This window comes from Herpailurus yagouaroundi, unplaced genomic scaffold, assembly GCF_014898765.1.
Source record: "Herpailurus yagouaroundi ecotype Mexico unplaced genomic scaffold, PumYag 221, whole genome shotgun sequence".
NCBI classification, from domain to species: domain Eukaryota; kingdom Metazoa; phylum Chordata; class Mammalia; order Carnivora; family Felidae; genus Herpailurus; species Herpailurus yagouaroundi.
This window is the reverse complement of record NW_024412452.1, coordinates 14,198,706-14,224,047: the sequence shown is the minus strand read 5'-3', so window position 1 is coordinate 14,224,047 and position 25,342 is coordinate 14,198,706. Positions and strand designations below refer to the sequence as shown.

General features: G+C 39.6%; 2 protein-coding genes across 6 annotated transcripts in view; one reads left to right on the top strand and one right to left on the bottom strand.

The window, feature by feature from the left end:
• GKN2 (gastrokine 2) overlaps positions 1 to 25,342 on the bottom strand; it is a 322,064-nt gene that overhangs the window by 92,458 nt on the left and 204,264 nt on the right. For both annotated transcript variants that reach the window (XM_040458669.1, XM_040458668.1), the window contains one exon: positions 17,533 to 17,637. In XM_040458669.1, the coding sequence (XP_040314603.1) occupies positions 17,533 to 17,547 (15 nt within the window). In that variant the 5' untranslated portion in view covers positions 17,548 to 17,637. The remainder of the gene's footprint in view (positions 1 to 17,532; positions 17,638 to 25,342) is intronic.
• The window catches only part of ANTXR1 (ANTXR cell adhesion molecule 1), a 216,804-nt gene that overhangs the window by 32,187 nt on the left and 159,275 nt on the right, over positions 1 to 25,342 (top strand). For all 4 annotated transcript variants that reach the window (XM_040458662.1, XM_040458663.1, XM_040458664.1 and 1 more), the window contains exons 4-8: positions 17,907 to 17,988; positions 18,565 to 18,598; positions 19,817 to 19,896; positions 22,756 to 22,824; positions 24,584 to 24,664. In XM_040458662.1, the coding sequence (XP_040314596.1) occupies positions 17,907 to 17,988; positions 18,565 to 18,598; positions 19,817 to 19,896; positions 22,756 to 22,824; positions 24,584 to 24,664 (346 nt within the window). The remainder of the gene's footprint in view (positions 1 to 17,906; positions 17,989 to 18,564; positions 18,599 to 19,816; positions 19,897 to 22,755; positions 22,825 to 24,583; positions 24,665 to 25,342) is intronic.

The window sequence follows — 25,342 nt, the reverse complement described above, 5'->3', positions numbered from 1 at the left end:
AAGCAGAATGCACACTAGATGCAGGCTCCACATTCCTTCCACTCTCCCTTGCTGCCTTCTGTTAAACAGAGAATCCTAAAGCTCAAGAAACTTGAGAGATTTTTCCATCACTATTGGCCAAGGATTTTAAGAAGCTCTGAGAAAGTGTCTCTAGCCTATGAAAGACTCCTGCTTTCTCTCAGTCTTTACATGATGACATCCTTTATGCAGAGATGGCTTTGTTCAGAGAAGACTCCCCTCTCACCCATTCTTCACATCCTCCTACAACCCAGGCCACCCGGTGCTGCTTCGTGCTGACCCCACTCACTCCATGCTTGAGTTTGGCCCAGAGACCTAGATCTCACACCTCTTGTGGGTATTTTGTGTGCTACTGCTCACAGCCTCTGGGAAGTGGGGAGGGCAGCCGAGGGGTTTACAGATTTATAAACGTTGTTAAAATGCTTAGGCTTTCAGACTCGTTTTGGTTATGCTAGCTCAAATTAGTCACCTGAATCCAATGTTTTTCACTTGAATCTAATGTTTTATGCCTTAACTTCACTACTCCTAGTTTCCTGTACCAAGGAGAAGACAGAGGTTATGATCTCCACTTTGCTAGAAAGAGCATTTAATATTTAAGGGCTGAATATGCATCAAACAGCCAAAAAATGCCTTGCTAAAAAGGATGTTTTGGTTTCATGAGGTGACTGCTTGGCCTAACCTATGGGTCAGCTGGCAAAGCATGAATGGATTACTGACACATCCCCAACATTATCAGCCTAGGGAGAAATGTGGACAAGCCTTCTCTCTCCAAAATATTTTTTCATGAGATTGGCTAAAAGAACTAGGCTTTCAGAGCTTCCAAACTGGTACTGTTTCTGAAAGATATGACTTCCAGTGTTTTAGTTGGTCACAGGAATGTTTATGTTTTTCTCTATATCTCATCAGATTTTCACAATATCCCTATAAGACAGTAATGGATGCATTATTGTACCGATGTAATGACTGAGGAACCGTGTAAGTTAAAAAAAACTTGCTCAAAAACAGGACGTGAATTCAGAGACTCTCATTTCCACAAGAGCAAGAGATTGTGGGTAAACCACAAGAAATAATATCAAAGACATATTTGCATCCAGTTCTTGGGATCAAATCCATATAAAGGAAACCACAGGAAGGCTGAAGAAATATAATAGAAAATAAATATGGTGTGTTGAGAGGTAGTAAAGGAATTACAATTCGAATAACAATACTTACCATTTGTGTCTTTTATCTGCTGAACATTTTACATATCATTTCTCAACCTCATATAACCATTCAATCTCTAATGGGGTCTCCTTATTTTATATGGAATATACTATTTATCACTAACTGCTTTCAGCATTTTTTTCTTTAGCTCTCAGCAGGTTGATGTGATCTATCTAGGCATGGTTTTCTTGGAGTTTTTCCTATTTTGGATTTGCTGAGGTTCTTGAATGTATAATTTGTCTTTCACCAAATCTGAGAAATTTGCAACCCTATTTTTCAACTATTTTTTCTGCACCACTTTCTTCTCTCCTTCTGGGACACCAGCGACAGAGATGTTAGACCATTTGATATGATTCCACATGTGCCTGAAGGTCAGTTCAATTCTTTTCCAATCTTTCTTGTTGCTATTTTTCAGATTAGATCATTCCTATTGATGTATCTTCATGTTCACAGACTCCTTCCTCTGTCATCTCCATCCTGCTGCTGAGCTCATCTATTGAATTGTTTATCATAGACATTGTGAATTTTCAGTCCCAAAATATCTATTTTGTTCCTTTTAAAAATTGTATTCCTCTGCTGAGATCATCTATCTTTCCATTTATTTCAAATGTATTTACCTTTACCTCATGGGAGCATAATTATAAAATAAATATATAAATACTTAAATATATAATATATAAAAACATATAATAAGGTATAACATATAATGAAATATATCATATATAATTAGATATACAATGAGATTACATATGAGGTAAATATTTATGAGATCAACTATATGTAATATAATTAAATATAATATATAAAAACTATAAAGTAAACATATAAACCTTATATGTTTTAAATTCTTTGTCTGACAATTTCATAAGCTCAAGATTGGCATCTTAATTGTTTCTTTCCTGAGAATTGGTGCATTTTCTAGGTGCTTTGTATGTCGAGTAATTTTAGATTATATCCTAGAAACTTTTAATATTAGGTTGTCGAGACTCTTGAGTCATTTTCAAATCCTCTGGAGAATATTAGTTTGTTTTCTCTGTTTGCACGAGGTTCAGACAACATGTTCTCTCTCTTCTTCTGTGGTTGGTGGTTTTTTTTTCAGTTCAGTTTTCAAAGCCTTTGCTAAGCAGCTTCAAGCCTGTCCTACGCATGTGCAGCTCAGAGATAAGCCCAGGACTTATACAGCTTCATACACAGAATTATTGGGACCCCCTTCTCCAGCTCTCTCTTCTGCAGGATTCCCCACACACTGTTTCCCACTGAGGCCGCCCTTTCCAAGTCCTCTAGTAAGAAAAGTGGGGTTTATCTTGGAGTTTGGCCTCCACATTGTCTCGTGTAGTTCTCTACTGAGGTCACCCATGGGGCAAAGGCAGAAGTAATCAAAGAGAATTGAAAGTTGGGATTCTCTCCACATTCTTTGAGTCACAGGGGGTCCCTTCCCCAGGGGCCTGATATATGGTGACCTCCCAGGCCACTACCATGTGACTGAGACCCACCCTCAGGTTAAAGCCATGAAAGAAAAGAGCCGGGGGAATGTGGAATTCATTCTTGTCTGGGTTATTTGTCCAGGTTTTAACTACTCTTCCCAATCCATCTGCTTTGTTTACTTTTCATAGTCCTTATCTGTTTGCATTTTTATTTTGTCCAGAGGTTTGGCAATAATTGCCAGGAGAGATGAGATAGCCAGTAGCAAGTTTACTCCATCTTGCCTGCTATTACTTCAATTTTGTAGATAAGGGGCACCGAGAATCTGATTTTAGATAACTTGCTATGGCCAAATAACAAAAATGGCAGAATTAGTAGTATGATTCTGGATTCTGGAATCAGTCCGACTCATATGTTTTGCATCATATCATGTTGCTCTTCCAAGATTTCATAGCTTCATCAGTTTGCAAAATGATTGATAAACTGTAACACATTTTTCAGGTTTCTTCAACAGCATAATAAAGGATCTAATGTTAATTTAAGTACTATTGGAATACATTATTTTAGTGTTAAATACTACATATGATTCCCTATGTACTCCCTGGACAGTCTTTTTCCTGATCTTGATTTAAATATTTTAGATGTCTCATCATTTGGAATGAGATCATGTCAAGGAAGTCCAACTCTTCCTTTAAAAGAAATCAGGAATAGATATTCAATTTAATCAAATGCATTTTTGGCATATATTAAGATGATCCTATTTTTTTCTTTGACCTACTAACACAGTGAAATGCATTTAAAATATTTTTTTTAATATTGGATCATTCTTGCATTTCTGGTTACACTTGGTTGTCATATATTATTATTTTAACGTAGAGTTGAACTCAGTTTTCTGCATTTTATTTAGAAATTTAACAATCAGTGTTCATAATTGTGATTGGGCTGCTATTGTCCTTTTATGACTACTTTAACTTACAGTATTTTTTATACTTTTTTTTACATGTGTATCATTACTTCTAGAAATTCATCTGATGTAAGGTATAAGGCCAAGATCCATCCGTTTTCTCCGAGTGCTTAGCCAGTTTTTCCAACATCATTTGCTGAATAATCATTTACTACCAATTTGAAAAATTAAACTCTTTTGTAGACGTGGATCTACTGCTGTGTTTTCTATTCTGATACACTGCATTTCTGTTCCTAGCTAGGGCCACACCATTTTTTTTTTTTTTATAGATGTGTTTTTTTTTTTTTTTAATTTTTTTTTAACGTTTGTTTATTTTTGAGACAGAGAGAGACACAGCATGAACAGGGGAGGGGCAGAGAGAGAGGGAGACACAGAATCGGAAGCAGGCTCCAGGCTCTGAGCCATCAGCCCAGAGCCCGACACGGGGCTCGAACTCGCGGACCGCGAGATCGTTACCTGAGCTGAAGTCGGACGCTTAACCGACTGAGCCACCCAGGCGCCCCAAGGCCACACCATTTTTATTAGTTTCAGCATCTGGAAGACCAGTCCTTCTTCATTTCTAATCATGAGTGAAGATCTCCCTGGTCTTTTGTAGTTTGTTTTTCTGTTTGCTTGTTTTCCCATGGGAATTTACATAATTTGCTTAATGTACCAAAATATTCTTGGGGTTTTCACTTGAATTGTATAGAAAGTACAGAATCACCTTAGCAAAATGGCATTGCAATTTTATTGTATATATTTTCTTATTTAAAGATATATTCCTTCACTTATGTCTCTTACTAAGGTTTTATTGTTTTTTATTCAGATCCATCTCATACAGTGTTATTAAGTGTTTTCCAAAGGCATTTTTAAGTTTTCCTTCCATTGTGAATGAGTTTCTTTTTTGTTTGTTTTATTTTCTAAAATACTGGTTTATGTAATTTCTACTTTTGAAATTTATTAATTTTTGTTGGTTGATTAGTAAGTGATTAAATTTTACTTATCATCCATGGATGTTAGACCATATGTATACCTGATGGATAAAATTTTTATATAAGAAATGTATTGATTAAATTTGTCAAATAGCTTATATTTTTGTTTACTTGATCTGTGAGGACAGAGAGGTATTTTTAAACTTTCCACCATAACTTTTATTTGAATCTCCAACACATTGCTTTATAATTTATGCCATATTGTTTAGTTCACATGGGTTTTCATTATGGACTATATGCCTAATCAACATAGAATACCTTTCTGTTACCTTTCATGTTTTTTAAGTCCTTTGTCAAAAAAATGTTTACAAACTTAAATTTTTAAAAACATTTTTCTGCTATATCTGTGTCCACTCATTTATCTTTACCCTTCTTTGATATTTTAATTTTGCACCAGAAATTTGAAAAGTAGAAATTGAAGAAGTATAATTTCATTTTTATTCTAGCAACAGTTCCCAATGAATTTTGCTTGTCTTTACAATGGCAAGAATTAAGTAATCTCATTTATTCTCATCGCTGAATTTCTTTTTTTTTAAAGTTTATTTATTTATTTTGAGAGAGAGAGAGAGACAGAGAGAGAGAGAGAGACAGAGAGCACGTGCATGCAAGCAGGGAACGGGCAGAGAGAGAGGGAGAGAGAGGATCCTAAGCAGGCTCAGCACTGTCAGCATGGAACCCGACATGGGGCTCAATCCCAAGAACCATGAAATCATGACCTGAGCCAAAACCAATAGTCAGATGATTAACCAATTGAGCCACCCAGGCACCCCTCCTTGCTGAATTTCTTAAGAACTATTTGCATTATGTCTCATAAATACATACACATGCACACATACACATACATAGTTCCTTTCCAGTACTTGAAATTTTTACCTGATTTATTTTTTAATTTTTTAGTTGGCTGAGTCTTTTTTCAGGTAAAATCTTCCTGAAAGGTATGTGAATATTAAGCTTTCCAAGTCCCAACTTATTTGAGAATTATTGCTATTCACCTCCATATAAACATTTTAATTGAATATGAAGTTCTTACACTCTATCTTTTCCCCTAAATTTACTGACAATGACACTATGCCAACTTGCGTATATCCTATTCTACGTTGCATACAGAAAAATGCCAATTTAGTACATTTCTCCTTGTGAATAGTCTTTTTCTGCTTTTCCTTAAGTAAATTAAAATTAATTTCCTTAATTAAAAAAAATCAAGACAAAATATCTAGGTGTATGTTCTTTCATTAATTTTGTATAATACTTTGTATAGGATTTGAAGCTTTTCATCTGATAACAAATATCTTGAGCTTAAGAAATATTTTTCTGTAATTTTTTATTATTACTTTTCTTTCGTTGGGGCGCCTGGGTGGCGCAGTCAGTTAAGCGTCCGACTTCAGCCAGGTCACGATCTCGCGGTCCGTGAGTTCGAGCCCCGCGTCAGGCTCTGGGCTGATGGCTAGGAGCCTGGAGCCTGTTTCCGATTCTGTGTCTCCCTCTCTCTCTGCCCCTCCCCCGTTCATGCTTTGTCTCTCTCTGTCCCAAAAATAAATAAACGTTGAAAAAAAAAATTTAAAAACAATTCCTAGCATAGACAATTCACCACCCAAACCCTCAGACTCCTTCCAGAAAACACGTCTCTGAAAACACATGCCCTCTACACATTTTATCTTCAGGATTTTGTAACAATTTGAGCTTGGAAATACTCCTCACAAAGAGGTAAAGAGGTAGCATCAGCATTTCACAGATGGGGTTAAGAGGTTAAGCATTTTGCCTATTGCTTAAGGAGTTGGAGTGAAAGCCAAGAACTCTTGGCTCAAACTGCTGAGTGGAAACCAAGAGACCACACTTCTCCATCCCTCTCAGTCATCCTTTGGTTTGGTTGAGAGTGTGGTTTTGCCATTAGTGTCACAGGGGAAAATGACATATTCTGAACACATCGCTTGATTCCTGGAGCAGAATGATTACAGGCTGTCATTACCAAGAGACATAGTTCTAAAAGCCTTTTCTAAATTTAAAAATAACCAGAGAGAAAAAGAATCTCCAGATACTTTGCACTTGAAAGAACCTGGATTTGTTCCATTTTTAGGTACTCTTTATTTAGGTACAAGAAGTTTGGATGGCAAAATTAAGAGAAATAGAGGGAAGTATGTGTTTATTCTCTCGTCCTGTTGACTGAGAGAGAATATCCCAGGAGCTGGGTCCATGGGAAAGTTCCTTACCTCTCTGTGCCTGTTTCTTCATCTATAAAATGAATAGAATGATAGTCTCTACTGCATAGAACTGTTAGAAGGATTAACAGTGCCAGGCACACAATAAGTATTGTTACTGTTGTGGTTGGGGTTTTGACAAACAGCTAAGGAATCACCCCAAATCCTCCTGGACACACCCTACTCAAATCATCATAGTAAACCCAACAGCAATCCAGAGAGCAAGCTCCCAGTTCTCCGTGGCTCACATCCTTCTCCGAAGTTTCTAACATTTGGTCAGTCTATCCCAATATAGCGGGATATAGGTAGAAAATACTGCTTCAGCATGAGGCTAGAGAAAGGTTTTTTTTTTTTCCTTTGTGTATTGGTTCTAGCGAGACTTCTTCCAGACAGGAGCTCACAGGCAATATCTCTAGAGGAAGCCTCCTTATACTGAAGGCCTCCTTATACTGAATCTCAGTGACGGTAAAAAGAACCCACCTTGAAGCAATTCAGCTGTTCTGGGAGCAGACTGATTTGTGAGAGTAGTGAGGTCCTGTACTTCTCACACTCTTCCTCTGGGGGTACCCCTATTAGGAGAAGAAAGTAAAGTATACCCCTGGGGCCCTAGCATATAGTTTGAATTGGCTTATCAAAAGCAAACTTTTTCTTCAATACCCTTTCATCTTTATTTTTTTTTTTATAAAAATTTTTTTTTCAACGTTTATTTATTTTTGGGACAGAGAGAGACAGAGCATGAACAGGGGAGGGGCAGAGAGAGAGGGAGACACAGAATCGGAAACAGACTCCAGGCTCTGAGCCATCAGCCCAGAGCCCGATGCGGGGCTCGAACTCACGGACCGCGAGATCATGACCTGGCTGAAGTCGGACGCTTAACCGACTGCGCCACCCAGGCGCCCCTACCCTTTCATCTTTAAAATGCATGTACATTTGTATCCTATTTAATAATATACCAATGTTTAGATTTTATATAAAAATCATGTTGAGGTCTTTCCCAAATAATAGAGTACAACTTACACTCTGAAAAAAATACATACACATAGTGTGTGTGTGTGTGTTTGTGTGTGTGTGTGTGTGTGTATCCTGTGTCTTTGTGTACAGTAAGCTGTCCTAGTCCAAGTATGGACACCCCAGATGCAGTAGAGACAATACAGACTTTGTACCCAGATCAGTTTGGGTTCCAGTCTGGGCTCCCCCAGCACAGCATGTTACTGCACTTCCCTGAATCTCTTTTCTCAAACGTACGATGAAGATAATGACGCCCACCTTGTGGTGTTGCTGTGAGGCTTTTGTAAATTACTGTATGGAAAGTGCCTGGCAGAGACCCTGGCACAGCCCAGATGCTCAGGAAATATCACCTCCCTTCCTCACCTGCTGTCCCGCGTGTGGCAGGCACACAGAAATAATAAAATCTGACAGAGCAGCTTGGAGAAACATTCTTGTCAGGATGAAGCCAGCAGGACAGACGACCCAGGTGGGCAGTGGAACCAGAGAACGGTAGGGTGCTCAGATCTGAATGAAGCAAGACAGCCAAAACCAACTGGTTCTCGGTGGCCTGGCAACGGCAAACCGCTATCGGCCGACATAGGCTAGCGCCACAGCACCGCCTGCCCATCACCTCATAGCTCTTGGCCTCTAGGGCTAAGCCTAAGATGTCCTGCTGCCCTTGAGCAGCTCTGACTGCCTCCTCATGAACTGCGCTACTCACCCTCCACAATTTTTTTAAATTATTAAATATTTCAAATGTAACAAAAGTATACCAAAAAAGCATAGTAGACCCATTATCCACCACCAAGCTTATGAAACAAAATATTGCAGGGGTTGACACCTCTGTGTACATTCCCCTTTCTTTTTCCTCACTAGAGATAATCACCATCCTGAATTTGGGGCTTATCATTCTAACGGATGCTGAATATTTTTGTATACCTGTGAGCAATACATTATATTTTTCAGATGAAACTCTATAATAAATGATCATATTGTATGTATTTTTCTTGAACATGCTTTTACACGTAACATCATGTTTTTAAGACTTTTTCTGTGAAGATACACATAGCTGTGCTTGGTTCATCTTAACTAATATATACTTTTCTCTTGCATCATACTGTATGGCTATGAGGTACCATCAGGTACTTATCTGTTCTCTTCTTCATGGACAGTTAGTTTATTTCTAACTCTTTGTTGTCATAAACAAACTTGCAATCAACACTCTTATACCTGTCCCCTTGGGGGTCAAAAGCAAGAATTTCTCTCTGATATACAACTAGGGATTGAATTGCTAGGTCTTGTGGTATGTGAATGTATAGCTTCACTAGGCATGATTTCATTGTTCTCCAAAGGGGCTGCACCAATTTTCATTCTCATTAGTGATTTATAAGAGTTCTCATTGCCTCTCGACATTTGTTTTATCCTCCAACTCTTCTTTTCAAACAGATTTTGCCCACCTATGACTTGTGGGTTGGGTTATCTGGTGTGAACATAACTTCTACCTCCTCCTGCCACCAGCCCAACATTGCTCCAAAGTGTGACAGGGAAGTCTTATCTTTGGAAGAAACTGTAACTTCCACCAGCCTATACTTAAAGAAATGTGGTCTGACCAAAACAAGATGCTTGCCTATCATCTCCCCTGGGGCACTTTCAGCTTCCATCCAAGAAGGCGAATCTGGGCTCCACAGTCTCTGTTGCACAGGACTTGGCAGAGTGCCATTCCATCTTATGCCTCTGCAAACACTTGTTGTGGTCAGTGGTCCTGGGCTCAAGTATCTCAACCTGACCATTTTAGTTACTACCAGCACCCAAAGAGACCTAGTCCTCATTGAACTAAGAGGAACATGGAACAGAAGGTTCTCACAGGAGAAAGCTATGTATTTGTGAAACCCTGAATACAGAGCCCACTTTCCACCACTCCCACCTGCAGAATTTGGCTCAATAAGGGAAAAGGGATTTAGTGATGGGAAAGTTACAGAGATTCATTTTGAAAGTGAAGTGGTACCATAGGGACCTGCATGGTGAAAACCACTGCATGAATGAATAACCAACCAAAACAGAGTTGTGTAAGGAGGAGTTTGTTTGGACAAATTCTTCATGTTGCCCTGTGATTAAACCATCACTCCTATTCTTTATGCCGCCTTAGGCTTAAACCTTTGGAAATTCCCTGATGGGCTCCTCTTAGTGAACTTCAGTTAGAGGTTTGCACTTGACCCTGTGCCACCCTGTGGACTACTCCTATCTGCCGAGTATAGCCTTTCCGGTTCCCAGCAGATGCCCAGGCTCTTTAGTCCCTGCATAAAATCAGATACAGTATTCTGAGCTGGAAGGGAGCCACTATATCTTACAGTTCCACACCTTCATTTTTACATTTGAGAAATCTAAAGTTGACATCCCTAGGAAGTGGCAGAAGTAAGACTGAATCTCAAGTCTATCTTCTTCCGCAGGGCATGCTCCCTTGATTAGCACCAAAGTCTTGGGAAGAATGAAATTAACTACCTTGTAAAACAGTGTAGGTGTTGGGAATGGGGGAAGTCTGAGGGGAGTTCTGGGTCACTCAATCTTCAGAGTTCTAGAGGAGAAGGAAACCCTACAAGTGAAATATGAGAAAGAACAACTGATGAGGGAGATAAAGAGTGCACACCATAATGGAAATCAAGAAAAGAAAGCATTTTAGCTTGAAGGAGAGGATAACTGTGTCTGATGTTATAAGAGGTTGAGTAAGAAGAAGCCAGGGAGGTGACTATTGGGTTGGCAACGTGGAGATGGTTGGGGACCAGCAGAGACGTGGAGATAAAAGTCAGAGAAGAATGGGTTAGAAGGGAAGGTTTTCCATTTTCGAATGGGGATAAAGACATTTTTACCCTTTCTGTCATGAAAAGCACCCCAAAACCAGGAGAATGTGAAACAAAACCACAAAGCCCATCTTTGAGGACTCTAAGAAATAGTAAGCCATAAGAACACTATACATATGAGGGCAGAAAGAGGACAGAGGAGTGACAAAAGAAGCAAGCAGTATGGAGAAAAGTCAAATATAATCCTGCAGAATGAGATGCTGAAGAGAAACAAGTCTGAAGCCTAGCAGAACCCTAGAAAGATCAAAACCTGGAACTGTCAGATACTGCAGAAAGCAAGGAAGGGCTAACAAGGTGAAAACTGGAATATTGTTTCAGAGTTTATCTAAGGAGCTGTTCAACCTTCAGAACCACCACCTCCACTACCTGTGAAAATTACCTCTTCTCTAGCTGCACCAAAGAAGAGAGGTTTATTCTCTGGCAAAATTAGACAAGGATGGTTTCACCATCAGACACCAGGCCAGGGAAAGTTATGAAGACATCTGCATAACAAATGTGATTGCTTCCAGCCCTCCCCCTTGTCAATTCCAGACTAACAAGTAAGGAAAGAGTTTGAAAACTACTTTTATGTAGAAATAAATATCTCGGGGTGGGGGAGTGGGGGGCAGAGGAATTTACATACACTGATGTTTGAGGGTCCCCAACCAAGAAGCCTGTTGAGAAAAGCTGGCCATCCACCAGTTGGCATGCCCCACCATGCACGCAAAGCTTTCAGCAAGTTTTTCTGTCTTGCTCATGTGCTATGAACAGACAGAACAACAGTAATCTCTGGATCACTCTACATTTGAAGAAAGTCTGCACCAAGAAAGACAGGGAAGTGGGGAAGCAAGTACTATTTCAGGAAGTTGTGCTGTGAAGAGAAATGCAAACAAATTGGTCAATAGCTAGAAGGAGATGTGGGGTCACAGATGATTTTTTTTTTTAAGATGAGAGATACTAGAGTATATTTATATGCTGGTAGTCAGCCTCTAGTTTTTTTTTCTTCCTGACTTGAAACAAATGTGTAGTCACAAATATTTAGAAAAAGCCTTCACAGTATTTCTGCTTCTGGTTAGGATGTAGAGGAATGTGGAGAACCTTCATTTCCATGGCCAACCAGAAAAGTCCCAATGAAATAAAATTCATATGTTTCTATGGGGCTAGCAGACACACAGGAAGCACTGATGAACAAGCCCTTTATAGCTGAGCAGAAATCTACAGAAGCTTCCATACTTGGTAATGGATGTGGTCTGGGTATGGGCAATTGGAAAAGTAGTTTAGCCATGGACAGAGACTTCTCAGAGATGAGGAAAAGTCAGCTGAACTGACATTGTTATTCAACAATGTGTGCCAGAGGGATGGATTATCTGAAGGAGCCCCAAATGAAAAAAAAAAAATCTGTCTGATGATTCTCCAGCTCACCTGCACCTCTGCATTTTTTCCAAGAAAGTAGCAGTGGAACTGCTTTTTTACTTTTTTGCTGAAAAGGAAAGAGAAATTGCATGATCCTATGGATCTTTGCAGTGCTTGAATTCTGAAGTTCTATCAGGGTTGAATCCAAAAGCCAAGCAGAAAAATAACTGAAGCTGCACCCAGCTCACTCCCAACTCAAATACTGAAAAGACCACAAAGGCAGGGCAGGGCAGAAGTCCGAGAATTAGGCTAATAACAGGGAACATACTCTAATTAAAGCTGTGACCCAACCCAAGCTCAACTTAACTCAAGGAGGAATCTAAATAATCAGCTCTCCCAGCCCCCACCACGCTAGCTTACAAAGATAAAAGAGTCTGCAGTGAGTGAACAAAACAAATCAATGTTGTACCTAAGTTTCCACTGTTTTGTTTTGTTTTGTTTTTACTCACAATGTTTGAAACACAAATTAAAAGATTATGAGGCATGGGCAAAGAGCAGGAAAATGTGACCCATAATCAAGAAAAAACACAGTAATGGAAGCAAACCACAGATCATTCAATGGTTGGAATTATCAGACAGGGATTTAAAGCAACTATTATAAACATGTTAAAGAATTTACAGGAAAAGGTGAATATAATGGAGACACAGGATATCAGAAAGAAAAAAAAAAGAAAATTCTGAAGAACCAAGTGAAAACTATGGAATTGAAAAATACAACATCTGCAGAAAAGTGATTGATAAACTTAAAAACAGGTTAATAGAAATTATCGAAACTGAAAGAGACACGGAACACCTTGATGGCAGTCAGTTAAGTGTCTGACTCTTGATCTCAGCTCAAGTCATGATCTCACAGTGAGTTCAAGCCCCACATCAGGCTCTGTGCTGATGTTGTGAAGCCTATTTGGGATTCTGTCTCTCTTTCTCTCTGCCCCTCTCCCCCACTCGTGCTCTCTCTCTCCCTCTCAAAATAAATACACTTAAAAAAATTTTTTTAACTGAAAGAGACAGAAAAATGATCAGGAGGCAGAGTGGGGAGATGAACCAGCTCCTATAATTTGTGGGATAATATCAAGTGGTCTAATATATGTGTAATTGGAGTACTGAACATGGTATTCTGCACAAAGATTCAAAAATCTCAAAGAACCCCAAGCAGGACAAATACAAAAAATAAGAACAAATAAATAAATAAATACCATCACCTAAGTCAAAATAGTTGAATTTCTGAAAACCAGAATAAAGAGATAATCTTACAACATAGGGAGAAGGGAAAAGATATATTACAAAGAGAGAAGCAACAATGAAAATCACTTACTTTTCATCAGAAAAAAAAAAAAGACATGCAACCCAGAAGACAACAAATTGATGTCTTTAAAAAGATGAAATGAAATAAAGACAACTTAGAATTCTATATCTAGTGAATAACCTTAAAATTACAGACAAAAATTAAGACATTAAAAGGAAAAAAAAGCCTGAAAAAGTCATCACCAGCAAACCTGCACCAAAAAAAAAAAAAAAAAAAGACTGCTAAAAGAATTCTTCAGGCTAAAGGAAAATGATACCAGATGTAAACTAGATCTACAAAAAAAGGAAGGAGGAATAACAGAAATGATAAACATTTTCTTAGTTTCATAAAAAGATGATTGTTTAAGATAGATATAATGACTGTATTTTTGAGCTTATTTCATATACAAAAGTAGAATATATGACAATAGTAGCATAAGGGGTGAGAGGTGATATATGGAAGAATATTAGAGGGTTCTTTAATTATATGAGAAGTGGCACAATATCAACTTATGGTAGCCTGTTATATAAAGTAAGGATGGAAATTGTAATCCATAGAGCATGCTACAGAGAAGATGTTACTACAGATGTTACAGATCCTACAGATGTTAAAAGGTATTGAAGGAATATTATGACAACTTTACAGAAAGAAATCCAGCAATTATAAAGGAAATGAATAAATATCTGTATGGATTACTGTATATAAATTATAGCTCACTAAAAATATATATACAGAGACAGAAAAGGATCTTTGGTTCAGCATGCATCATGAAATTATTAATCATGTTGGCCTCTCCTTAGGTAAAAGCCCCAAAGAGGCTATGATTTATATACATTATAAACAAATGATTAGAGTTGACTGTAAAACATTATGACTCCAAAAGTAGCAAGAAAATGTCTTTAATTAATCTGTGATCTCTTGTTCTGTTCACTCTGTTCTGCTCACTCAGCAACTGGAGGCATAAGTCCATCTGGAAATGTTGTAAAGGCAGCATTAGTGGTAATAAATAGTGATGTGTGCTTACAATATAAGTTGAGGCTCCGAAGCCAATAACTGCCGGACAGTTGATAAAAGTCCAATTCCACAGAAGCTCTTTTACTAAGAGGCAAGAAGTCGACAATGCAGAACTGATGTTGGGTTATTTTGGGGTGGCAGTGGAGATTGTTTTAGAGACTGAAAATGTGGTAGACATTGCATAAGCCCAAGGAGGATTTTGCAGTAGGAACATCACTAGGACACTTGGGAGAAAAGCTTGTTGAATGAAATGCTTCTTGACGTGCTTAAGTGTGTCGATCGTTTAATGTTTTCGTCGGAAAATAATATCTAAATGTCACATCACAACCAGAATCTCGGAAAGTAATCTTCATTAAGTATGGGAAAATTCACTGTTCCCAAGGCAACAGAAAGTACAGCAGATACTGTGACTGTTCCTCCCACCTCCTACCCCTACCAACCAGTGTGGTGACGGGTGCATGGTGCATGCTCAGCAAATAGTTGGGGAAATGAAAGAATGGATGCATGGATGCATCTAAGCTGGAACCATTCATTCGACAACAGATCATCTACTCTGTGCCCATCATTAAGCGTTGCAGGGATTGTACAAGAAACACAAGACATGTGGCCTGAAAACCCTTCACTTATATGTAGAAACACTGGCAGACATGAAACCGCTAAGGAAAACAGGAGACTCTTTAATAGCAGCCTCTCTGTAGGATTCCCTGCCTCTCTCATTTCCCAGGAAGATAACATTTCATTTGGTAATAACCAAATCCTCAGAGAGGTTCTTATCAACCCCTTTCAAAGATCTTTCTCCCAGTTTGCTTCCGTTTCTAAGAGAGCATTTAAAAAAATAGGCCCTTATTAATAGTTCTATTGTCCCACAATTAAAACCAACCCACCATTCCCATGAAACCATCTGTTTTGTTGGCTTAGATGTTGTAGGTGCTTAGAGAAGACGAAGGGAGTAGGGAGGTGGGGGCCGTAAGTCATTTGATCTTCTAAAGAGGAAGGGTATTTTATGGAGAGATTGTGATCGCTGCCTGGGCCTCGTGAGCTCCTATCTTGCCAGGCACCAAGTGTCAAGGAGAAGGACATTTTCCAAAACAGCTTTCGCTTGTTCTGGTACCAAAAAACTGGAAAGCTCAAGAAAATACTTGTAAAGTAAAGGAAACAGGCTTAGAGAAAACACCCCGGTTCCCAGACTTTATTTGGCAAAGAAAAAATACAATGAAGCCAAGGAACCTTTTCCACACCCCCAGGATGCCTTTTTTAACCCTCTTTTTTTAAGCTTCAGCCTTAACGTAATATTCCAATTTTAGTGTTGCCAAAATGTCCCAAACTTCACAAAGATAAGACCACATTTGCTTTTCTTTTTCACATTTACTTTTAATTCCCAATCTTTCTCACCTAATTATCAGATTAGCCCCTCCTCCTTAGTGCTCCCAACTATTCTGAGGGGCTCCATGTGCCACCTCTGTGTGCTCGGGAACAAACGCCCATTTTCCTATCCCAACCTCACCTTCGTATCCCAGTCTCACCCTCTTGCCACACTGCCATTGTCATTACCCTCACGAAACTGCTGACTGGCAGGGCAATACTGCCTCCTGCTGGGTGACTGATAATGCCACCCTCTTCCCACCCAATGGTGGCAGCAGTGAGGGACATGGCTTTCATCTTTATCTCCCCTTCTAATGCACAGATATATGCCCTTTCCTATCACCAAACAACAGCGTTGAATTCGAGTCTAGAACTGGTAAGGGGAGGGTGGTAGCTAAACAAATCATGACATAATCAAATGTTATTGGTTATAAAATGCCCTAAGTGCTATGAAATGAAAATTGTTGGGTGCCATGAGAAAGCCTAATTGAGGGAGTAAATCTGAATAGGGGAAGTCAAATAAAGAAAGATACTTTGAGCAACTGACATTTAGGTTGGGACTGAAGTCTGGGTAACAATTAGCCCAGTGAAGAGCTAGACAAATGGTATCTTCGGTCCACAGGCAGCAGTGATTGCAGGCGTCAAGGGCCTGTTGAAGAAAGTTGCTTGGGAAGACTTGGGTGGGGGGCACGGGGCTCAAGTGAGGAGACTGGGGGCAAAGTCATACAGATAAGGCTGAACAGGGATGCAGAGAAGTCATCCCATATAGACCCTGGAAGCCATGGCAAGGATTTCAGATTTTATACCAAGTGTAATCAAGTGCTATTGAAGGATTTTGAGGAGGAGACTGAATGGCATGTTTTGATCTGTATTTTGAGAATATTATGACAGCCATGTGGAGAATGAATGGAAGAAGGGCAAGAGGGCAGTCAAAAGATAGCAAGTGTCTTAATGGTCTAGGAAAGAGATGCTGATGGCTCAGACCATGGCATTGGCAGAAGAGATAGAGAAGTAGAGAAGTAGTCTAGAGTAGCACTGATGGACTTGATGGCAGATTATGTAGGGGAGAGGAAGGAGAGAGGAGAGTGAAGGTGGACGATCCAGGAAGGCTTCTGGTTTCTGACTTGGGCAACTAGGCATGTGGTCTGATATCTGGGCACTGATAAGAAAAGTAGACAGGAGCACCTGGGTGGCTCAGCCAGTTAAGCATCCAACTCTTGATTTGAGCTCAGGTCATGATCTCATGGTGGTGAGATGGAGCCCCACCTTGGGCTCCCTGCTGACAACTTGGAGCCTGCCCCACTTGGGTTTTCTCTCTCCCTCTGCCCCTCTCCCCTGCTCATGCTCTCTCTTCCCACAAAAAAAAAAAAAAAAAAAAAAAAAAGGAAGGAGGGAGGGAGGGAAGAAGGAAGGAAGGAAGGAAGGAAGGAAGGAAGGAAGGAATAAATTATACTTTCTTGCCCTTTGAGCATGGTATGGAGCTATTTAAAAGACAGGAACATGGATATAGAATCTTAAATCCCAGAGAGAATGGTCCACAAAGATTCATTTTGGTCCCCAGACCATCCACATTTCCCACTACCAGTTGGACGTTTTCCCAGTGCCATAACCACTTCCCCTTTCTACCCTCCCCCACCACCTTGAGCAAACAGAGTAAGAAAACACAGGCACCAGCCTACAGAAAACACTCTTGGCTGTCCTGGAAAGCGTAGATTGCCTGGACTTTTATTTTCAAAGCTGACTACATGGTTTCCTTTGGCACATCCGTGCGGGTGGCAGAGTTTGCTCCGGACGCCTGCCACTCCCACCCGCGGTCCCTGTGGCAGCCTTGCCCTGAGCTCTTGGTGTTCCCCTCTTTCCAACTCACATGAGCCATTTGCATCTTGATATAAAGTTGCCTGAGTTGTCGTGTGTCCCCTCAGGAGCAGTTGCATTTTAGGATTCATCTCCAATGCAGAATGAAAACTTTGTCCTGTTAAGGACAGAAAACTCTTCTGAGCAGGTGGATATTCCTGCAAAAGGCTCCTTTCTCTCAATCCTTGAGATTTCACTTACCCCGCACTACGGCTGACCCTGAATGGATAACGTACTATAAAGACTTTTTCTCCGATAGGCTTTTGGGGGACCGTTGGGATAATATGGCAGTACCCACAGAGACAAGATAAAGGTTAATGCATCTGTCTATCCACAGGAAAGCATAAGAGGCTCTAAGAAGACTAACAGGGTGTCTTTGGATTTCAGGGAACAGATCCGTCAGGGCCTAGAAGAACTCCAGAAGGTCCTGCCGGGAGGAGACACTTACATGCATGAAGGATTTGAAAGGGTAATTTTAAAACGGTTTTCCACCCTAAATATAAAGTGTGACAGGGAAACATTAACATAAGGTTGGCTGATGAGATAAGACACATGTACCAGAACAACACCCAATGGCAGGAAGGTAAACAAATTTTTCCCGCAAGCTTGTACACTGTTAACCCTATCCAAAAGAAGTGAGTTTCCTTGATTCTTCCCTGATCCTGGTACAGGACTTGTTAGCTAATGCTTGGCTGACACTTACGAATCATGCCACACACAAGTCCCCGGCATTCCCGGGGTAAACTTTTCTATATGGTGCATCAGTGGTTGAGACAGAATGTCAATGACTTCAGTCTTAAGGAAGACAGGTCCAAGTCTGTGACAAGTAAGACATGGATCCACGTTCACAGGTATATGGGTTAAGTGTCAGGGTAACTTCAGATGAATGCCGTCGATTGGTATTTGAGCGAAGCCTGGGTGCATCGCATAAAGAATCAAGACCGAGCCAGCCTATATATCGAGCACCAGAGCCCGCTGCCCACTATGGCGCTCGGAATGGCAAACAGAGGCTGTGTGTCTAATGTCTCTTCCGTGTGTTTTTCAGGCCAGTGAGCAGATTTATTATGAAAACAGTCAAGGTGAGACAATAATATGAATTATCAAACTTTTTTTTCTGTGTTTGCTTCTGATAAAGTGTCTCAGTAATTTCATGTTACAACAGGTTTATGTGACATTGCCCATAACCCTACACAGATCATCACATAGAAGGAAATGTATAGCAAGGTGACGCACACCAGGTCAAATTCTGTCTTGTTGATGCCAAAAAGAGTTATATAAAAATAATGAAAAAATTATGGGCCACAGTCTATAATGCCCATGAACAGCTTGCATGTTGAATTCATTAAACTAATAAATACTGGGAAAGGTTAGTAAAGTCTTGGATTCTTATGTCAAATTTAATTTTTTTTGTCCATTCCCAAGCTCCAAGCCTCTTCACTACTGTGATTGGATATGATATTAAGATGAAGATACCAGTGTGATTTACATGAAAAAAAATGCATACAATGTACTTAACAGAGTATTTAACATATAGAAAAAATACTTGTTATAATTTTAGCTGTTATTACTATTACTGCAGTGTCCTTCATGGATAGTATTTCTTTATCTGAGGCAAATCTTTTGGAAGAGATCCAATATTACAGTGGGGACTTTTCTCCCAAGCCTGTAGAGGTATCTACTTCCTATTTCCCTCTCAACTACAACAAATAGAACAGACCCAGTATCGACACAAACACTTGTTAGTATAAACCAATCATCAGCAATGTTACTAGAAGTCTAAAAATCACTGAAAGAATTCTAGTAGGTTTTGCCAACTGCTATGATAACTTCCATTCATCTTGTAAGTCATGATGGCTATAACTCCTTGCCCACTTCTTCAAGGGGTGATGTATAAGGTCAACTACAGCATGTGAGAAAGACTCCTGAACAGCCCAGGTGGTAGAGTTTCCTCCCAGGTCTTGACCTCAGTCACATGGACTGTTAATAGAAAATAATAGAAATTTGATTCACCGAAGCTACTCCCAGATATCAGTCCAGGGACCATTTCAGCAGGTTTGGCCATTTTTTGAGATAAGACTGAGAGATCCAGAAACAAAACCTACTCCCCCAAGAGTGGTCCCCACACGAAGATGCATGCTTCTCCATGCTGAACTTGCTTCTAGTCCTGAAAAAAAAGTTGCTGGTTCTCACGATATTGACCTCAGGTGACTGAGCTTATAAGAGATCAACCCCAGGGCTGAGGGGGTTTCCCTGCGTGCGGCGGGATGGACTGAGTGGGTCTGTGTTGTGTTGAGCAGGATACAGGACGGCCAGCGTCATCATTGCTTTGACCGATGGGGAACTCCATGAAGACCTCTTTTTCTATTCAGAGAGGGAGGTAAGCAATGGCCTGGGCTGTATCTAACACAGACATGGAAACAAGGCTTCTTCCTCCTCAAATGGGCTGCAGTCTTTCTACTCAGACAACATGATCGGTGTCTTTGTAAAATCCCTGGGTAAAATAGGTGTCATTTGTAAAAATAATAATAATAATAGTAGTAGTAATAATTCATTTTTAAAAAGTGAACCCTTGTATCTTACACATGATAGATATTTTTCCCCTTTCAAAATATTCGCCTATTACTCTGTGTTTGGAGGGATAAAAGTTGTCTACTATGATTTTATTGAAAGCATTATATTTATCCGGCAGTTTTGAAATACTATATTTCACTTTTAAACAAAAACATTGGTACCATTTTCCCTCCATTTCTCCTAAAAACAGGAGGAGGGAAAAGAAGTACTTGACATATGTAAGAGCCAGTCTTGTTAGAACATATTAATCATGGAGATTCTCACTCTGAGAAGCAAAGTCGAACATTAATTGGTACAAAGGACATTGTAATTGCTCCTGCAGTGTTTCTTCTTCCTTTTCTTTATGTTCTCAAAAAGTGCTCTTCAAAGCAAGTGAAAGAAAAAAGTACTGTTTAAAGCAAGTGAAAGATTCTACATGAAGCCTTCAGTTTGTATAAAGAGTTTCAGGAAACTCTTTTATATTTATGTATTTATTCAGGAATTGAAAAGTAATGCTTATATTTAGGAAATCCTTTCCTTTTTAGTCTTAGATTTGAACTACATGTATAATTGGCCCAAGAAGCTAGTTCACCATTACCAACAAGGTGACAAAGGTTCATTCGGACCAAGTTAGAAAGAAATACAATAAGGAAAAAGGCAGTGAGGAAGGACATGCTGGCCTCTGGGGGAGCAGTTAATTAGAGCATTACACTTACCTCAAGTTCTTGACCATTGTTTGATTTAAATTCAGCTCTCTTGGCAAATAAGTATACATTCATTCATTCGTTTGTTCATTCATTCATTCATTCATTCCTTCAGTGTTAACTGAGAGCTCAGCATGTGTTGGGCACTTTGCCTGATACTAGGGAAATAGGTAAAGTTGCTGCCCATTACTTACCATGTAATGATGTTTGGCTTTTGGAAGCCTCTTCTAGGAAAGGGCATGAGGAAAGGGCAAAGGTAAACACGTTACTTCCCCCCTACCCATAACTAGTACAAAAGATCTTTCACAATGGGGAAACACACAAGTAAATGTGACAGACCCTGCCTGAGCATTTGGGAAGTAATATATTTCTATATTCTGAAGTTGAAACTAACTATACAATGGGAATGCAGAATGCTTATTTTGGGTGCTAAACAATCATCAAAATAAAGTAAAAACCCTAATAAGGAAGTAACTGAATATAAAATAAATGATGGATGTCAGAGGCTTAAAATAGGGGTTAGTAGAAAAGAATTTTAGGTATGGCACATACAAATTTGGAAAAATATTTGGAGTGCCAGTGCCAAGAGAAGGAGGCTTTTTGAAAAAGAAAGATAAAGCCCAAGATATATAAAGAAATAAATCATCCCATTTTTGATAATCCTATATAAAATCCAACTAGAGGGGAAAAGTCACAGAAGTTATTACAGATAAGTCTGGAGCTAGACTGTGTCTAAACGTTTGTTTTATCCTTAAAGCAACAAGGCATATTTGGAACATGAAGGAAAAAAGATATATATATGCATATATATATGAATACCAAGTAGGTCTGAATACTAAAGTGAGGGATGGGAGAGGAGCACAATTCAAATCAGTATGCATACATCGAGCACCTACTACATGTTTACTACCAATGGTTTATTAAGCATCTACTATGTATTCCAATGATTTCCAATTTTTATTTTCTATTCTGAAACACAGAAGAACCTGGAAATAAGATATCAGAGCCTTTACTAAAGCCAATATTAAAATCAAGCCAAAATATGGATGTTAATTCATTATGTTGTCCTCACAATCCTTAATTGTAAATAAGGTCATGGGTTCACCTATTCAAATATAGACCGTAATTCCCATACCATTAAGCCAGTGTATTTTATGGGAATGAAAAAGGCCTTATTCACAAAGGGTGCTGACATTTATAAGTATCTGTGTTGTTCTAGGCCTTGTATAGGGAGTTCTGCATATGTTATCTTGTTGAATCTTCAAACACTTTGCAGAGCAAAGCCAAACCTAGGTATATCGGGTTCCAAAGATCACATCCTTTCTATTAATACCATGCTGCTATTACAAAGGAAGAAAAATATGTCAATAAAAATTCTTCAGAGGAAAAGAATAATAATTTCCCCAGAATATTTTATAAGACTTACCTTAGCCTACAGTCCCTTTTCCTACCCTCCCCCTCCCCCCCGCCCCACCCCCCAGTCTTTCAAATCTTTTCATCAAGACTCTACTTCCATGGCTCTTTCCTAGTGCTTCCTGTTAGACTAATCACTCCCCTCATGTCCATCACACATTACATTAGGTTGCGATGTTTACTGGAGAATGAGCTCCTTGGGAACAGGGATTGCCCTCCCCATGATGGTATCTGGCACATAGGGAGTGCTTAATAAAAGCTGATCATTGGGGCACCTGGGTGGCTCAGTCGGCTGAGCGTCTGACTTCAGCTCAGGTCACAATCTCACAGTTCATGAGTTCAAGCCCCACATTGGGCTTTGTGCTGACAGCACGGAGCCTGGAGCCTGCTTCAGGTACTCTGTCCCTCCTCCACTTGTGCTCTGTCTCTCTGTCTCCAAAATAAGGAAACATTAAAAAAAGTTTTTTTAAATAAATAAATAAATACCTGATCATGGAAGTTAGTCTGGTTAACCCAAAAGGAGTATGTTTGCCACTTCTCTTTCTAATGGCTTTTCTTCATTGACCCAGGCTAACAGATCCCGAGATCTTGGTGCAATTGTTTACTGTGTCGGTGTGAAGGATTTCAATGAAACACAGGTATGTGCATGGATTTCCTCAGGTTGGGGAGTATACTAAGCTTGTGAAGATAGAGAACATGTATTCGTGCAGAGGGTATATCAGCATCATAAACACTCCTTAGATAGGTTATTTTTCCACAAATGTTGAGTAGGTGAGAATTACTGGATGTGTAAGGGACATGAAGCCACGCCAATGCACTTGGGGCCTTTGCACACAGACTATCCAGGCAGCATCTTCCTTGGTTGACTTTCTTGGTAGATATTAAATTGCCAAGGTGTCAAAACAGAGCTGAATAAAATTAGAAAACTTGTCGGTTGGGTTTTTTTTTTTCATTTAATTTAATGAATCTAATTTTGTTTAAATGTCAAACATCTCTTTTCTCCCATTAGAAATTCAGTGCATTTTCAATATGAGAAAATAAACATATGGTTGGGTCTTGAACAATGCAGGGGTTGGGGTACCAACCTCATGGCAAGTCAAAAATCCATGGACAGCTTTTGACTCTCCCAAAACTGAACTACTAACAGCCTACTATTGACTGGAAATAATATATAAACAGTTGATTAGTGCATATTCTGTATGTTATATGCATTATATACTGTATTCTCATAACACAGAAGCTAGACAAAAGAAAATGTTGTTGAGAAAACCATAAGGAAAATGCATTTGTAGTATTGTGCTGTATCGATTTTTAAAATATCACATGTTAAGTGGACCCACTCAGTTCAAACCCGTTGTTCAAGGGTCAGTTGTAATTGGCAAGTGGACAAAAAGTATGTACTAGTATATATATGCAAAATGTGAAATTTTGCTAACTTATATAAATGTTCCTCGATGTAGTTCATCATTTCTTTTTGCTTTAATGACATGGAAGAATGCTTATAATAAGTTATTAGGTCAATAAAATAGGGTTACAAAATAGTGGGAAGAGTATGAGTACACTTTTAAAATAAATGTGTAACTTTGGGTAGGGGAAGTATGAAAGACTACAGAGTGTATCAAATTAACAGTAATAGAAAAATGATGGATGGATGGATGTTAGATGACAGATAGATAGATAGGTAGGTAGATAGATAGATAGGTAGGTAGGTAGATAGAAACTTTTTTCCTTTATAACACTCCTGGGTTTTCTGAAACTTCCCATTGATTATGTGTTACTTTTGCAATCAGTGGAAGTCCTGGAACTGACTATGACTTAGCAGTGACAAAACTATAGAGATTTGGAGTAGAAAAGTCCACAGATCAGATTTTCCTTTCTCCTGTCCTCTGCTCCATAAAGCAGGAGAGCCAAACCAACTGCAAGGGTCCTTTCCTCAATGAGCAATTTGGGCAAAAGGTAAGGGTCTCCATTCATTGACATCACCCAACACCAAAGCTTGAATTTATTTTTAAAGTTGCTCTGAAAGGAAATTTGAGTCTATTTGATTCAAGCACAGTTGCCAACAGAAATTTGAGTGAATGGGAGAAAAATGAGCCAATGGCCTATCCCCAAATCCATAAATACATCAACCCAGGCCAAATGTTCATCTAGCTGAGCAATCTTACCTCTTGTCCCAAGGAGAAAAGTATTAAAACAAATGTAAAAGCTGGAGCCAATCCTCTAGTCCTGCTCCAGAGAGGCTGCTGGTAATCTCATTATTACTAAGGGCTTTTCAGTGAGGCCCAAGGCCTCAAGTTCCTCCGGGTTCTAAAAGTAGATGGAGCCCCTTAGACTAAATTCTCTGTGGCCAAGCCTGACATATCTCCATGTGTGTTTGTACGTTTGCTGTGTTCTCAGCTGGCCCGGATTGCGGACAGTAAGGACCATGTGTTTCCTGTGAATGACGGCTTTCAGGCTCTGCAAGGCATCATCCACTCGGTGAGTAGAGCACTTCCTCTAAAACTGGACATTGGGCACATTCTGACGCTTGATCCACTGAAAATTCCCCAATCTCCTCCCTGGTGTTCTCTGCTTGAGACAGCACTCCTCTGAACATCTTTGTTATCTGTTATGTCTCACTTCTCCCTCCTGCCTTTCACGCATGTCTCTCTTCTCATTTTCCTATGCCAATTCTACCCTACAAGGTAAATTAAAAATTGAAGGAAACTGTGCTGTGGCAAGCCAGACTTCAGGTGCCTCCAGTTCTCATACTAGAAACATTGGTTGATGGTGTGCACTTGACCTCAGCTTTCCCAACCATGACTGAATGCAAACTGCCTTCAGAGCATTTGCAGGCTCAATCTATATCTTTTGATCACTGGAGGTACTTTTGACCAGTGGTTCTTTACCTTGGCTGCCTACTGAGGTCATCTGGAGCAGGATTTTTCAGATCTTCTCAGGTGATGTTCCTGGAACCACAGCTTTAGACCTATCGTCCCCACATATGAGGGCTTCATTGTTCTCCAGGTCTCACAGTCACCATTCCTTCTTTCCACCCCAACCTAGGTTGGATGGAACAATCCTTCACACATGAAAGTGGTTTTTTAGCACCCCTTTCCTGTCAGTGAACAAGACACTGGCTTCCATGGTCTCTCTTTTCTACTGCCATACGTAAGC